The following is a 16,858-nucleotide window of genomic DNA, read 5'->3' as shown; positions in this document are numbered from 1 at the left end:
GATACTTACGTTGTAGGGATTGTTCTGATGTGATCACTTCTTGATTTCGTACCCGTGATGTTAATCGTTTTTGCAACCCTTGTAAAGAGATTAAGGATAGGTTTATAGGTGTTATCTGTTCGTGTTCTATGGGAAAATGAAGAGAAAGACGACTTAAGACCTATATATATATATCAACTTTTGAAAAGTCAAAGAGGTGCTAGTTTGGCACCCTAGCATTGGCCCTTCTTCAGACGCTCATATCTTTTTATTCGGACGCCGTATGAATGAACGGTTAAGAGTGTTGGAAATGACATTTCAAGACCTTCAATCTGGTATATAATATGTCCCAAAAAGACTTCATATAACACATAAAATATATTGCTCAAAAAGCTTTGTTACAAGGCAAATCCTTAGTCGGTTTTTCCATAACTTAAATACGATTTTTTCCAAACTTTATATTTTATATCCAAACATCATATACAGTCATATTATGACTTTACACTCATTTACATCATGATTAACAAGTCTCATATTTATTATACGTCACCTTGTAACACCTTAGTGGTATTTTTCATACGGGGCTTTAAGGGTATGGGGTAAGGGTACGTTTTCTAGTTCCCTACGGTACCAGTACCCCTACCGGTCCTAAGGGTACGGTACCGGTACATAAGGATAATTTTAAATTAAAAAATTATATTTTAATACAAACAAACTTTAATAGATGAAAAAAAATTCAATACTTTTATTTCAATACTTATAAAAATAGAATTACAATTTACGGAATTTTTCAACATCACTTGTTTTTCTGCATCCCCACAGTCTCTAATAGATAGTATTTCACCATAGGCACCATCGTCTTCTTGAATTATTTTTGGAAGGCCAAAGTTTCTTCTCTTCCAATATTTCAGCATGTCTTCATTTCCTTCATCATCGCAAACATTATTTCTAACTATTGTTCTCGGAAAACCTTGAAAAGTAGGATCATATGTTTCTTGTATGTAACGCCTAAACCCGAACTGATTAGGATTTGTTTTTAAACAAGGACCTCTCCTCATTAGCATTACCCTTAGTAAATCTATTACACTTTTTTACCAGATTAGGAGTCATTTTTAATAATAAATAATTAAAATTATACCAAATAGTAATACAAGTATAACAAAAATAAATGCGACTATTAATATGAGTGCTAGAAGGTTAACTGCAATTAGAGATAAAGAGAAATAGAGAAATAGAGGGATATGAGAGTTTTTGAGTGAAAATTGAAAGAATGAAATGGAGTATTTATAGTTTTAAAATAGGGCCAAAAGGGTATCGGTACAAAAAGGCCAGATTTAAAAAAAAAACGTAAGGGTATCCTTTCGGTACCTTAAGGGTACCAACCGGATCGGTACTAAAGGTATTTTTTCCAGTACCCTCCCATCACCCTTACCCTTTACCCAAATTCCTCACTCCTACCCCAATTTGGACCGATACCGGTACGGTGCGGTACCGTACCAGTACGGGTAATACCCTCCCTTTAGACAACCCTATCTCTACCCTCGAAACACCCCTACCTCTGCCCTTCGAGGGTAGAGAGTATGTTTCCGATAGACTCCCTTTTAAAGTGATGTAATAAAAACCTAGTTTTGAAAATTAGTCGTGTAAAAAAAAACTAATTTGAAAATTAGTGATGGTCCATGACAATCCCTTATAATAGAAATCAGTTGCAATGTCGGTAGCCTAGAATATCATTGCCCGCACTACTGTTTAAAAAGAAGTTGGCTGGCTACCACAAATTCAATGTAGATGCAATTATTTTCAAATATTATTCAGTTATCAGTTATATACATATAATTCAGTCGAAGTCAACCATTTAGGTTGTACCCACTATTCTTGTGCCATATCAGCGTATATTGTACAATAGGCAAATTTGAGTATTTCTAGAACGTTTTTACTATGATAATCCTGTTAAACTAACATGATCCTTTCTCGCATAACGTTCACATTTTGATATGCTGATTCACGCATAACTTTGAAAATGTTAATTTTGTAGGCGACATAATTACATCGTCGGTTATTTACCTTTTAACAGAAGGCGTCAGAGAGAGACAATGGCATATGCATCGAGTTCGTTACAACTTGACAAAAACCCTTTTCAATTATGTTTTCCTTTTCTTGTTTGGAATTAACAAACCAGAATTGATGATTAATCACAAAATGTCTGACTTAGCTCAATCTTGCCAGTGTCTCATTTTTTGGTTGTTTACTTTTTTATAATTCCGATTTATTTTTGTTATATAGAACAATAATATAAACCAAACAATGGTAAGAACTTTCCACTTTTTTGCAACTTATTTCATATGAAATGAGAAAACAAATACTCACATCACCAGTATATGTGCTTGCTTTCATTTTCATTTCACCTCTATTTCATTCAACTGCATACGAAGCAGGATCCAACACTAGTCAGGTTCAACGACTAGTCCAATGTTTATATCAAGAATTCACTTTAAAAAAGGGACAGCCCAAAGTCCAATGCACAAAGCATCCCCCATTTACCTTGGAAGGGCCGCACTCCAAGGGATGTGATATAAACAACCTACCCAAATGCAAACATTAGCGGTTGCTTCCATGGCTCGAACCCGTGACATATAGGTCATACGGAGACAACTTTACCGTTGCTCCAAGGCTCCCCTTCCAAGAATGTAAAGTTCTTAATATACGGAGCCATTAGTGGCTCCAAGAATTCACTAACCTAAACAAAAAAATGTCCACATTCCCCGTGTACATGGGAGCGAGACCGGCCAGTCCAAAACAAGGAAAAGTGTGGAGTTGGGAGTCACGAGGTTTGGAGAACAAAGGACTTTGAGAGGAAAGCTTGTTGATTCCATATACTATAAGATTTTGTTCTGCACTTGTTACATACCCATTGTAGATAGGAAAGGATGTCTAATATTATGTCAAAGAAAAAATATAGGGCCTGGAAAAAATAAAGATCTCAATATCTTAGTGCAAGGTGTATAAGCTCAAGTTTCGCCAAAATTTTAGTGCAAAAATCATGATGGGCAAAGTGTATAATAACCAAATAATCTCATACTGGACACTGTTCTAGATAACAATACATCATTGGATGCTAGTAAAAAGTAAAAAATATCAAACAATACCATGCTACGCAAGACTCCAAACTCATGAATACTTGTGTGCGTATCTGAAAGATGGACCAACTTCTCTTCCAATAAATGCTGCTGAGAACCATAAGTTTCTGGTGTTGCTGCTGCTCTGTCAGTGTGCAATTAAAACCTTTTATGCTCATCTTGCCTCTGAAGACTGTTCAAATAGTAAGGGGTCGTGTGAGTGATCATCAGCTTCAAACTGGATTGTAAAAGCAACTGTTCCAGGAATACATCGATGAATGCAAAACTCAAAAAATCAAAAAAGGCTCAATCCTCTTAACTCAGTTTGATTAGATAATATCTAGAATGTCACAACTGGAAGCATGGCTATCTTTGTCGTATCTACGCTCTTATCATCATTCATCAACCAAAAAGGTTTATGTGAAGTACCAACAAAAAGAAACCATCTCCACCTTTTAAGTTATCAGGTTGCTTATGCATTATCAGCAACAGTAGGCAGTGCAGTAATTTTCCCCACAGCAACAGTTTTCCCTACACAAACAGCAGTCATTATAATCACATGTTGCATGACGTGCAGAGAAATAAAAACAATAAGCTTACAGAGCACAATGGTTCTTACCTTCAGTGCGAAGAGTGAATCGTCCAAGTTGTGCAAAGTCGGAGAACTTCTCTACACATATCAGATTATTCACCTGGCATGATAATTTGGAAGAATTAACTTCGAGACAAAACACAACTAAAGGACAAGGTTTTCAAAAAATTTATAAGGGAAGGGTGAAAGAAACAGGACGACGGAGTTCAAGGTAAAGAAAAGATTTTATCCCCTAACTAGATAATCTTTCATCATTCTTTATTAGATAGGCCAGACAACCAGCATAGAACACATTCTGCTATACTATTAATTAGACTCTCAGATCAAACAAGATAAGTAACAGCTTCAAGAGATAGAGGAATTCACAAACATTTGCGTGAGAATGGTGACTTCTGCAAATTCAAATGGTAACAAAGAGGGAACCACAAACATGAAGACAGCACCTAAAGAGTCGAATCCAAGAACCAATTCTTTCCATTCTAAAGGTCCACCAGGTACTATTAAAATACTATTGAAGAAAAAGGTCCACCAGGTACTCAGTTAGACAGCTAACCTGAACACGGCATAAAACAATAGCACCGTTCTTTACAAACAGAGGTTTTTTCTTCATAGGTTTCTTTGTCTTTAAATCAATCTGCTGCATCAGTTCAACAATCTCACATTCCTCAACCACAGAATGGATGTGCAACACAGCTTTGTAGCCAGCAGTAAAAATAGCCTGAGCCAACATGGAACTTCATTAAGAGACTGGTTCCACATGTACATTTTTGAACCCAAGTGAGGTAATGAAATGCTAAGTTAAAGAGTTGGATTCATACATTGTCCAACAGCTCAAGGATCTGTAACTGTGCAACAAACTCAGTAACTGCATGTATTGGCTTTGCTGCAAACATGAAACTTGTCAGAAATAACAAAAAACTTGAAAGCCATACATAACAAAATGATAGCTAAAAGAAACAACTTGAGGTTACAATATGAAACCACATTTGAATTGTTCTAAACCAAGACAAAGCATTTACCTTCCTCTCTTATCCTTACCCCAAAAAACTTCCGCTTATCCTAAGCTGCTCGGATGCGGGTGCGAAACACGGGAGCAGATCTAAAGATCGGATCCTTCGAGATGTAAATTCTTAGATCCAGGGATACGGATCCTAGAATGGATACGGGTGAGGGGATCCAACTAAAAGTAATTCAAAAAAATAAAAATATAAAATATCTCCAAGTTATGAGAAATCTTGTGGAATACTTATATATAGCTTGTAAAGTGTGAATTGTTTTTTTATTCTCAAGTTGCATATAAGTAAAGGATTGATTTCCTAGATAAAGTATGATATTTTCTTCAAATTTACCGTAATTTTCGTTCTGATTTCAGGAATCAAATTGAATTTCGTCTCCAATTTTTCCGTCCGTCGTGGTCAAAGTACCCAAAATTGTTTGACCATACCGGATTCCATACCCACCCCATACTAGTTTTGTGTCGACACGGGTGTGGCACCTAAACTGCCGTGTCATAGCAACTTAGCTCTTATCTTTGTTATCAGGGAACATAGTGATTGACTACAGATGTGTGTGTGTGTGTGTGTGTGTGTGTGTTTTCCGGATAAGGAGCTACATCTCAATGTTAGTTTGCAATCAAATTACTCCTACGACATTCTTTTATGTGTTGTATTCATGCAAGTCTTTGTTCTAATTATCAGCAGCGTATCAGCTTCCCCTAGCTCAATACCCAACTAACCTACCTGCTTGAATAAAGTGCTGTCAAAAGCTGTAACATTTGCACCCTCAGAAGACGTCTTTATCTGGCAAATGGTCTCAAGACTAAAATTTACAAATCCCCACAAAAGTGATTAAAACCACAGGCTGAATGGTGGACAGTCTAGAGAGAGACTCCAAATTCTTTGAAGGCAAAACACAACGTTAGAATTAAATATACGTCTACTTTAGGTAGTTCACTGCTGTAACCTGACTGTACAGGGTGTTAATGGTACTATTGACGTAACCAGGGACTAACATGAATTGTAACTATGTTTTGCTGCACTTGTTGTTTCTTTCTTATGTCAAAAAAAATTGACCTTATTCATAAAAAGAATGTGGTTACAACCCCCAAAATTCATATTTTTTAGGGTGCATGGAAACATGAGGATTGACTAGGAAATATACAACTACTACGACTTAATCCCAAACTAATTGGGTTTGACTATAAGAATCCTCAATATCTATTTTGCTCATTTGAAACAATTTCAATAAATATGTTTTTTGTCAAGAAGAAAACCTCAACAATTTTTTTTTGTAAGTCAAATAACTTCATTTGATATTAACCATGATGGAAGAGAAATTTTTTCTTCTTGAGTGTAGACCTCTCCTGGAAAAGTAATTTTTGTTTGACACATACAGCATCATCTAAAAACAGAACACCCTTCGTTTCTTAAATTCTCAAAAGTATAGATTGTTAACAGCTGTGCGCACCCAAGTGAAAAAAAAAAAAAAAAAACTACTTTTGCATTTTTTTCAAGCAAATAAACCGTAACTTGTTAGCAATAGAAACTGAATGACAAATAATTGACACATATCAAGAAGATAATGAATGCTAATTCACTATAACAAGCAGATAGATTAATGGGAGAAAACATACCAACACTGCACAAGACAAAGCCTGACAAAATGTCATCTTCCTCTACTCCAGATAACCTGACACGTACGTTTTCCCCAGGACCAACATGCCTTACTTTGTCTTCATCACAGAATATGGCAAGAACTTTTACAGCAGCCTATAAATCAGCTGGTGAGATGAATTTCCTCAAGTATTTCATCAATCACAAAACTCAATACAGTTGAGGTATAAAAGGTCCAAAAGATAGCACCTTATTTGGCATAATCAGTAGATTATCACCTTCACGTATGCTCCCAGACTCAATTTTACCCATAACGACAGTTCCCATGTCTTTGAATTTGTCAATAATAGGCATTCTGCAAAGAAAATGGAAATTGAAAAACAAGTAAACAACTTGGCAAAAGTTCAGAAGGAAATTAGGAGAAAAGAAAAGTAAGAGGAGTTGCTTATCATCCGGTGAAGGAAACAAGAGAGATAATGCATTGAAAATAAAAGATTAAAAATATATTGCAAATAGAAGTATAGAACTTGCAAATCTTACTCCTTTGCTTTCTTTCACATTTAAAGGTACAGTGCAAATAGAGCTTGCAAGTCTTACTCCTTAGACCCTCTTTTACTTCCCAAGATTAAGTTCTAATTTTCTTAAAAAAATTCTACTTTCGCTTCAATGCTTTGCTGGTGTTCCCGCAAATCAAGTTTCATAGATGAAAAAAGGGAGCAGGCAGCACACAAACAAGTTACTCGGACTCTTCAAGAATGCCATTGAGTACGTGTCGGATCCTCCAAAAGTAGTGCGTTTTGGAGGATCCGACACGGGTGCGGCAACATTTTTGGAGAGACCGAGCAACATAGAATAGAACTTGCAAGTCTTACTCTTTTGCCCTTATTTGCAATTTACTTAAGTTTAGATTTTTCTCACACATTTAAAGGTACTGTGCAAATAGAGCTTGCAAGTCTTACTCCTTAGACCCTCTTTTACTTCCCAAGATTAAATTCTAATTTTCTTTCACACATTTCTGCTTTCGCTTCAATGCTTTGCTGGTGTTCCAGCTAATCAAGTTTCATAGATGAAAAAAGGGAGCAGGCAGCACACAAACAAGCTTTATCACTCTACCTAAGGCCAAAAAGAATTTTGTTTTCCACAATAAGAAATGAAAAGAGTATCACAACCCACAAGAACAAGCGTATAACAAACTTTTTATATTGTGATTCGTTAAAGACTGTCGAGCAAAATTAACTAGAAAGTGAGTGCTGAATTGGGAAATATGGGTAGAGCAAGAAAACAGTAACAGGAAGATGCCACGGGATTCAGAATGGGTTCTAGAAGTACCTTAGTGGACCATTAGGATCTCTAGGTGGAACTTCGACAGCATCAAGGGTTTCAAAGAGACATGGACCATTCCACCATGGGCATACACTTTTCTCCATTCTAGTTTTCAGATTTGAACCCAAAAGCCCAGAGATTGGAAGGAACTGAACATCTGATATTCGAGCACAAAAAAAAACAGAAATCAAGCATCTGCAACATAGCTAATATGTCGAATCTTTTTTTTAAACAAAGTAGAGAATAACAGTCAACAGATTCACATTCAAGATGTGAAGATAAATAAGATTCAACATTCAGCTCTCTCTCTCTCTCTCTCTCTCTCTCTCTCTCTCTCTCTCTCTCTCTCTCTATATATATATATATATATATATATATATTCCACTTCATTCCCGGTAGAAAAAGAAAAATACAGATCACATTAAGACATTAATTAGAAAATAATGGCCAAAATCATCCAAAAGAGTATTCTTTTCCAAGATATTTGGAACATATTTAAAAAGTATTCCCTATGTTTCATTTTATATTTGGAACATATTTAAAAAGTATTCCCTATGTTTAATAGGGCACGGAGTTTAAGAAAGGAAAGACTTTTGAAACTTGTGATCTTGAACATGACATAAGATTTATATTGCTATAAGAATTTTGAAACTTCTGGCATTAAAAATGTCATAACATTTGTTGGGTTATAAAGCTTATCATTAAGGATAAAATGGAAGTTTATTAAATTGCTTCCATATTAAGTAAGGGTAATCTGGAACGGACTACTCTCTCTCTCTCTCTCTCTCTCTCTCTCTCTCTCTCTATATATATATATATATATATATATATATATATTCCACTTCATTCCTGGTAGAAAAAGAAAAATACAGAACACATTAAGACATTAATTAGAAAATAATGGCTGGTGTCTCAACATGCCAAAGAAAATCATCCAAAAGAGTCTATTCTTTTCCAAGATATTTGGAACATATTTAAAAGGTACTCCCTATGTTTCATTTTATGTGACCTTGTTTGACAGGGCACGGAGTTTAAGAAAGGAAGACTTTTGAAAGTTGTGATCTTGAACATGCCATAACATTTATATTGCTATAAGACTTTTGAAACTTGTGGTATTAAAAATGTCATAACATTTGTTGGGTTATAAAAGCTTATCATTAAGGGTAAAATGGAAGTTTATTAAATTACTTCCATATTAAGTAAGGGTAATTGGGAACGGACTAAAAAGAAACTAGATCGCATAAACTGAAAAGAAGGGAGTCATCACTTTAAATCCTTTACTTCAACTTAGATTGTCAGCTTGAATCAATATGTAAGTAAAGTTTCTTCTTAAAAATGTTGAAATGTAATTTTACCATATCAAGTGGATAAGTGGCTCGAGAAACAAGTAAACCCTAGTTACTTTATACTGGAAGGCTATAATAGCAAGACTTATGTAGAAATTTTTTTTTTCAAAAAAAGCACTCAGTGATTCATAACAAATCACTTCAACACATCTAAATCACAAACAGCACCAAACAAAGAGGTAACCCGCATCTTTACCTTTCTTGACATTGTACCCAGACGACCTCAAGAATGGAACCATTTTTGACTCGATCTCATCGTACCTGCATGAATCAACTGGATCAAAATTAGTTGCTAGAATATATCGGATATTGATGATAATGCACAATTCAAACAGTAGACGGAAGATCACCTTTCTTTAGACCAATTGACAGTAGGATCATCCATCTTATTTACAACAACAAGAAGCTTTGTAACTCCTAGAGTCTTTGCCAGTTGAACATGTTCACGTGTTTGCCCACCTCTTTCATATCCAGTTTCAAATTCACCCTTTCTAGCCGATATAACCTTCACAACAAAGCAGACAATGATCAACAACTACTACTCCTCAATCCCAAACTAGTTGGGGTCGCCATATGAATCCTCACTGTCAATTTCGCTGTATTTGGACCCATTTCATTCCAATATTCAATAATTTGGCAAAAAGAGTTTCAAATATAGAGTCAATTCACACATCAAAGACTTAACCAGTATAGGCAAAAGTTCTTACCAGCACGCCTATATCGGCTTGAGATGCTCCACTGATCATATTGGGAACATAGCTCTTATGACCCTGGTGACGAATGGAGCATAATAAAAAAGTAGATGTAGAGAGAGAATGGAAGCAAAAGTTGAAGAGTACATAGATTACCAAGAAAATTACAACTTACATGAAGTTACAGGCAGAATATATTTGTAATATTGACTTATAATAGTCATGATAATTGTTTTTTTTGCTCCAATATTTAAAAGTTTATTTCGAAACACTATCTATTACACCTCAAATCATTATTTATCATTTCTTTTCCTTTTTTTCTTTTTTCTTTGTTCTTTTTTTCTTTTTTTCTTCTTTGTTTTTGGTAACTAACCAGCTTTTATTAATCACCAAGTAAGAATATAAAAAAACATAGCTTAACTAACTCAATAAGCTATCTAAATATCTACAGATCATCAAACCACAACAATCAGCTAACTAGAAAAGAAAAGTCAGCAGTATGCTCTTATTAGTTCTGATTGTTGCCCTCACATTACAGACATATGCAGCATAACGACAGAACCCTGGAAGAAACTCCAATCTTAGCCTAGTGTCAATCAGTCTATTAGTAGCTCTCTGAGATTCTAATATGGTTTCATTAATAAAATGAAAAAGTATGTTGCTCGGACTCTCCAAAACTGCTGCCGCACCCGTGTCGGATCCTCCAAAAATGCACTAAATTTAGAGGATCCGACACGCACCCAACAACATTTTTGAAGAGTCCGAGTAACATAGTGAAAAACTAAACCTTGTCCTAACCTTTTCGACTTTCTTCTTACCATGCAGTAACTATAGGATCAAAGACTCAAAATGACAAAATTGTAAACCAAAAGGGAAGAAGATTTAGAACATTGAAACACTGTTGAGGACAATCTCAAGAAAATGTAAAACGGGAGATGAACATCAAACTTTCACGACGACGCAAAAGGAATTCATTAATGATTTAGGATCAGCATGAGACTTCTTTCTAAACCCAATTTCCACTTATTAGTGTAATTACTAAAAGAAAAGGTTTAAATAATACAAAATAGACTCTACCGCTAAGTTATATCCAGCATGAGACTTCTTTCTAAACCCAATTTCCACTTATTAGTGTAATTACTAAAAGAAAAGGTTTAAATAATACAAAATAGACTCTACCGCTAAGTTATATCCCTTCCCCGCCCATCGAGAAATAGAACTGACTAATCCTAAGTCAAAGGGTCGAACTTTTGTTTAACATTTCCGGAACGACCGCCTATTTGTCCAAGGATTGCCATGCAGACCCTCGGTTTTAGATAAAGGAAAACTTTCTATAGATTTATGAAATCATGGGGCAAGCAGCACCCATCATGCACATAAACTCATCACTTAATACCCATAACTATTCTTCCTGCGTACAAGGTAAACCAGAGAAAGAATTAGGATTCAAAGTTACCGGGGCATCCAGAATTGTAAATCTTGTAGTATCTGTTTCAAAATGTGCTCTTCCTACTTCAACTGTTATTCCCTGAACAGAAATTCACAAACAAGACACACACAATTGCCACTCGTAAGCAACTCCCACCAATTCCAGCCCAAGAAAAGGCAAGTTATATACCAATTTAAGTACAAAACAAATAAATAAAGAAGATAATACCTTCACCCTCTCCTCTTCATTTGTATCCATTATATAGGCCATATACCTAAAAGAAAAAAACGAGAAGTGAAATTAAGAAGCTAAAGGAATAGACAATAATCGATTAACGACAGGGACCAGAGAGTCATTCCAATGAAAATTTATCTTCATTCTTTAGTAGGATTATACATCCTACACAAACAATATACAACCAATTCTAGAAACTATGGCAAGTTATGATGAGCAAAGACTAGCCCGAACACTTTGATTTCTGCAAGTAAACCAAAAAACAAGAAGTTTAAGAAAAAACCTTTTTCTAAAAATAAAAAGAAGGATGACAGCAACCAAGAACAAGCATTTTTTTCATTTCCGACCTCCCAACACTTTGCTCCGTCAGAAGGTCATGGGACTGCACAGCTGCATTACACAAAGAACCACACACGCACACACACAAAGTACTTTCTGGAACAACAAAATGTTCAGAAGCAATCAGATTCCATATGCCAGCAATGCGTGCAAATTAACTAGCACATAATTCTAATTCCAAAACTAAATTACAAATTAGTGAACCTATCTAATCCCATAAAAATGAAGCAACATCTAGTGTTCCTTATCTCCCTAAATTACAATCTCCTAATTGTCGTTGTGACTGCACTTCTTGTCATTCACATTTGACAAAAGAGTCAACAAAGGCAAACTATCACAATTTGCATGTGAAATTGCCAAAAACCAACTACTTCTTCATAAGATCCTGCAGAAAGCAGCAAATGATAGTGACCAAACTTACTTGATACTATTTTTCTCCTGACACCAACAACTTTTATAAATGTATGGATGATGCAAGTAGTTTATTAACAAAGTATGTTCTGGGTTACCCTTGTCCATTTGTCATTGGTAATCAGTAGATTATGATAATTACAACCATAATTCATCTAACTGATGAGATAGTATAAAAGAATCATGATAAACCAAGCTTCATATTGAGAATCTTATCACAGGCTCTCCTAAGAACCAGGAGAACACCATGAATTGTGCAAAAAGCTATACACAAGCTCCACCAATTAAGGAACACTGAAAGCATACGTTGACTATAGTAAGCTAGTAAAACCATACCAGCTCTCTCTGTTTTTATCCTTTGCTTCTCTCTCGTACTTCTGTATAGTACGGTCATCAACTTGACCACTAAGTAATAGTATTTGTCCTCCAATTGTTGACTTTCCAGCATCTGCAGGTGATACGGAAAACTCTTAGTTATGAATTTTTTTATCAGGCTTAGTAATAATTATATGATGTTCCTAAGTTAAATAATTAGATTTCATCTTGCCAGTTACCTATCAGCTTTGGGAAGTCATTGCCAACTTTCACATAAGAAAAAGAAAGTGATCTTGCATTCTACAAACTGTGCACGCAGAAATGGCTTGTACTAGTTCAAATAAGTTGCGCACAACTTACCTACTTTAACCAAAATCTCAAACATCACAGTTTTTTCTATTCCACACACGCCACACTGACATCTCAAGCAACAGCTAACTTGTGAAGAAAGCAAGAATGGGGAAGGATTTAGAGCAGATAACTTTCCCTTAATAAAGAAAGATCCCCAAACACTGGCGTGGAGGAAATAAACAAATTGCCAAAACATATCAGTCCTAAATTATAGAACGATGTCAGTACAAGAAAAAATAGTAGTAAACACTAAACACTACTGAACCAACAGTTATTTAATACTCCTTTTCCTCTTCTAGCATATTATTTAGTTTGCTTTACTGTCCTTCTTGATACTTCGAAAAGCTATAATCGTCAAGCTTCACATGATGACAATCATGAATCAAGCGGATAAAGAGTAAATCAGAAAAAAATAAGACTTACCCACATGACCAATAAATACCACATTCAGGTGTCTCTTTTTATTGACTTCAACCTCATCTTGAATATCTTCTGGGGGTGAAGCTTCTTTGCCAGCAATACCCTTTGGCTCAACATTCTTTGGCTCTAAGTCCGGATGTGCTTCATCTTTCAACTCTGAAACCAACAACAAAGTAAACACTTACATAACAGTTTCATTAATATGGTTTCAGTAATCTAAAGAAAATCATCTTTCTCCCAAACAATCTAAAGTCTAAATAAACCAAAACTTTCCTCCCCTCTATTTCTTTTTCTTGATAACTTAAACACATCAAAATTCCCTAGGAGTAATGTAAAAGTAAGCAGATAATGAGCTTTGAAAACAAAAGAGTCTAGAACAACTCTCATTGAAGTGTGGCTGGCTGCTTGAAGATCTCAAAAGGAATTCTCTCAAGGTTAATTTTCATATATTCACTACCGTAAATGACGCACATCACCAGATACAAAATAGTTTTTCTGGCAATTTAGTGTCATACTAATAAGCATAGGGGCATAGCCTTCCAGGTAAATCTTCTTCTAAGCTAAATCAATATATATTCTCTTCAGAAAAAGAATAATGAGAGAGGCACAAGTGGCAACATATATCTCGTTTGACTAGTACAGCTATCACCACGCAACATTAACATCTTTCTGCAACGCAAAGCCACCATTTTAGGGCAGATGACCAAGCCACTTCAGTTCATTTCAGCGTGATTCTTTTCCAAACAGTCACCTCAAAAATAAAACTTCCCCTACAAATTATTTAACCAGATTCCAAACTCTAAAATATACAGGCAGAAATTAACAGGGTGCCCATCATCCAAAAGTAAAACTGAACCATCATTAGCGTCAAAATAGATACATAATCATCCAAAATAGCATTGGTGAAGCAAGATATTGTTACAGGGGAAGCAGTGTTTTAAAAAGCGGAAAGTGCAACCAAGTGACAAGGTTCTTCTGGCTTGAAGCGAAGCGAGAAATGAAGCGCACACTTCTTTGAAGTAGAGTGCACAGTTCCAGAAAATTAAAAAATACCAAACATATGTGAAATTTAGTAACTATAATAATCACATTGCAACAAAAATAAGTGATTTCAACATCCAATATCCAATAATGTCAATACCAATCCAACTTCTCAAAGTTGAGATTCAAAGAGTCGGCCTCTTTTCATTTGAATCACGTTGCGATCATTGTTTAAACCGCACATTTCACTTAAGTGCATGCCACATGGCTTCATCCATGAGCGATAACCACATCGCTTTAAGCGATGAAGTAATGGCTTTTAATACAACTGAGAGGGAGGAACAAAATGAAAGTAACGTTGAGTTCTACGCCCTAAAAAACCGGTACAACATGTATTCGAAATTGGAATGGTTCCCCTTTTCATCCCCTTCTATGAATCTCCTTGACAAAACTTTTTTCCCTGTCGCGTATGAAAAAAACTTTTCTGAAAGGCTGCTAAACAAAAAAACTGTCCGCTGATGACCTCTTCCTCTAATCGTTTCGCTCAGTTTACCCTCATTTTTTTTTTCTTCCATTTTCCATTATTAAAGCATTTTTTCCTGGCAGATTCTTTATGAATCAAAAGCAATCTAAACTTCTTATTTGGCATTGATATTAAGGGCCTGCTAATGCATCCGATAACAGCTAGGCCAAAAAATGCTTTAACGATGCGGATACCCCAGTCAAGAAGATCAACAAGAATCACCAACAACATAAAAGACTAAGCTCAATAAGAACCAGGTGACACATAACCTGTTCACTAATCTACCTACCATCTTCTGGCATATCCGGTTTTTCATCATCGCCTGCCTCCCTCTCTTCCGCCATGGCACTATCCTCTACCATTTAATAAACATTCAAAAAGTCATCCATAAAGTTCCCAATATTATAAATGGAGGATATGAAAGCAGGGAAAAAAAGTATATCTATCAGCCTATATATATATATATATATATATATAAAACAAACGTACAGCATACCAAATAGAGATTTCAGAAAGATTATCAGCCGAAAATAACAATTGAGTCTAACAACCTTTGCTAACTTAAAACCAAGAAGAAAAAAAGAGAGAGAACCTTTTCTCTTGATTTGGAAGAAAAGGTTGTAAGTGTTGAAAACACAAATTATGCCATAAGCAATGTTTACAAGTTCTTGAAAACTTGTTGATTGTTGAAAAGATAATAAGTGATCACGAAAATCTTGAATTTGGAACTCTTGTAATTATTTTCTTGTGTGCATTACCATCCAACGCTAAAAGCATAGACTGATGAAGCCTATTGAAAAGAGTGAACTGAAGGACTCTCACATTGTCACTCGTACTTAACACCCCCCCCCCACCCACCCCACCCCGAAAGAAACAAAAAAATAGTTTTTTAAAAATAAAAAACGTCACTACATGATCGCATCTAAATATATGACCAACAAAACATTTTTTCAAAAAATTTTGATGCTCTGGGTTTAGCTTACATGGAAGTTAGCTTATCCCCCCCTCCCCCTAATCTGGAAAAAAGTCTAACACGCACCTCACGGCCCAAAGAAGCAAGAAATCATCTCAATATACACAACAATAAGCCTTTATTTTAAACCACAAGAAGTTTCAATGTTGTGTGTAATAATTACAAATCCTTGTAGAGGGAGGGGTCAATTTAAATCATAGGCTTAGCTATAATATCCTAGCATCAGAGCCATAGCAATGAGGAAACACATCCAAATATACAAGCAAATAGTCACTCAAGAACAAGCAAAGGGCAAGAACATTAGTGAACTTGCTACAAACCTCCATTAGTTTTTTCAGGTTTTATAGCTTCCTCGGGTTTTCCGTCTTCCACGTTAACCATCACGTTATCTTCTGCTAACATTCAATCACATATTAGACAATTCAAACCCATGCTTCCTCGCAGTAAAGACTTATAAGCCAGTACTGGTCAGCTCTGATGAAAAGTGGATGAACAATCAATGGCTACTTAATAAATCATAAAACTGCTATAATTTGTTATACCGGATGAGTCGAGCTGCAGTGCCTTGATGTCCTCTTCAATATTATCTATCACATCAAACAACCAAAAGGCATAAAATCCATTATAATTATTGAGTTCTCCTAAAGTAACGGACGGACTTTCCGATTTTCACACAAAATAAACAGCTTCGAATCTAAAAGTAAAAATCCAGTGAAAATTAGATGCAACAATAAACCCTAGGTTGCATGAACGATAGAGTAAATGAAGATCTGGCACCTAACATAGAAATTCGCAGTGAAATAAAGTACATACCCATGGCAGTGAATTGAGTAAAGGACACTTAGGGTTTCTGCTTGCGGTAACAAGAAGCTGAACAAATCCGAGGGCTGCTTATGGAACTCAACTGGTGGATGCTGTCTTCTTTTGCAAATTTATATCGCTCGTCGAAACCGTAACCTGGGGTTTTAGGACCGGTTCAGATTTTAAACCGGCCTGTCAAACTAATCTTTTTTACTTTATTTTCTCACTGTAGTAAACAATTAAATTATTTGGGATATTAAAGGAAACATGTAAAACCATTTGCAACGGAGCACCCTCCACTTTCAAGCGAGGTTGTGAGTTCGAGTTAACCCTACAAGGTGGAAGTTCTTGGAAGAAGGGAGCCGAGGGTCTATCGGAAACAGTCTCTCTACCCAGGTAGGGGTAAGGTCTGCGTACACAC

The 16,858-nt window shown here is 35.7% G+C and overlaps 1 protein-coding gene across 2 annotated transcripts; it reads right to left on the bottom strand.

The window, feature by feature from the left end:
* Positions 1-2,935: 2,935 nt before the first annotated feature.
* LOC104097691 (uncharacterized) lies at positions 2,936-16,590 on the bottom strand. 2 transcript variants are annotated; one of them, XM_009604303.4, is made up of 19 exons: positions 16,450-16,590; positions 16,179-16,223; positions 15,957-16,028; positions 14,953-15,018; positions 13,163-13,315; positions 12,410-12,521; positions 11,318-11,363; positions 11,117-11,188; positions 9,676-9,738; positions 9,319-9,473; positions 9,165-9,229; positions 7,629-7,779; positions 6,549-6,654; positions 6,320-6,455; positions 4,506-4,570; positions 4,241-4,405; positions 3,715-3,787; positions 3,548-3,626; positions 2,936-3,288 (listed from the first exon to the last, which is right to left on the bottom strand). In XM_009604303.4, exons 1-18 carry the CDS (start codon positions 16,451-16,453, stop codon positions 3,568-3,570), a joined length of 1,608 nt encoding a protein of 535 aa, XP_009602598.1. In that variant the 5' UTR covers positions 16,454-16,590; the 3' UTR covers positions 2,936-3,288; positions 3,548-3,567. The 2 variants fall into 2 exon arrangements, with proteins under 2 accessions (XP_009602598.1, XP_009602599.1); XM_009604304.4 differs by lacking the exon at positions 14,953-15,018.
* Positions 16,591-16,858: the final 268 nt, after the last annotated feature.

The sequence above is a fragment of the Nicotiana tomentosiformis genome, chromosome 6 (genome assembly GCF_000390325.3).
Source record: "Nicotiana tomentosiformis chromosome 6, ASM39032v3, whole genome shotgun sequence".
Taxonomy (NCBI): Eukaryota; Viridiplantae; Streptophyta; class Magnoliopsida; order Solanales; family Solanaceae; genus Nicotiana; species Nicotiana tomentosiformis.
This window is presented reverse-complemented; position numbering and strand designations above follow the sequence as displayed.

Bases quoted from the DNA above. Each gene is read 5' to 3' on its own strand.
- LOC104097691 (XM_009604303.4), bottom strand. The intron at 6,655-7,628 runs GTACTTCTAGAA...TTTTCTTTGCAG, and splicing joins GATCCTAATGGTCCACTAAG to AATGCCTATTATTGACAAAT. The intron at 3,627-3,714 runs GTAAGAACCATT...CTGTTTGTGTAG, and splicing joins ATTCACTCTTCGCACTGAAG to GGAAAACTGTTGCTGTGGGG.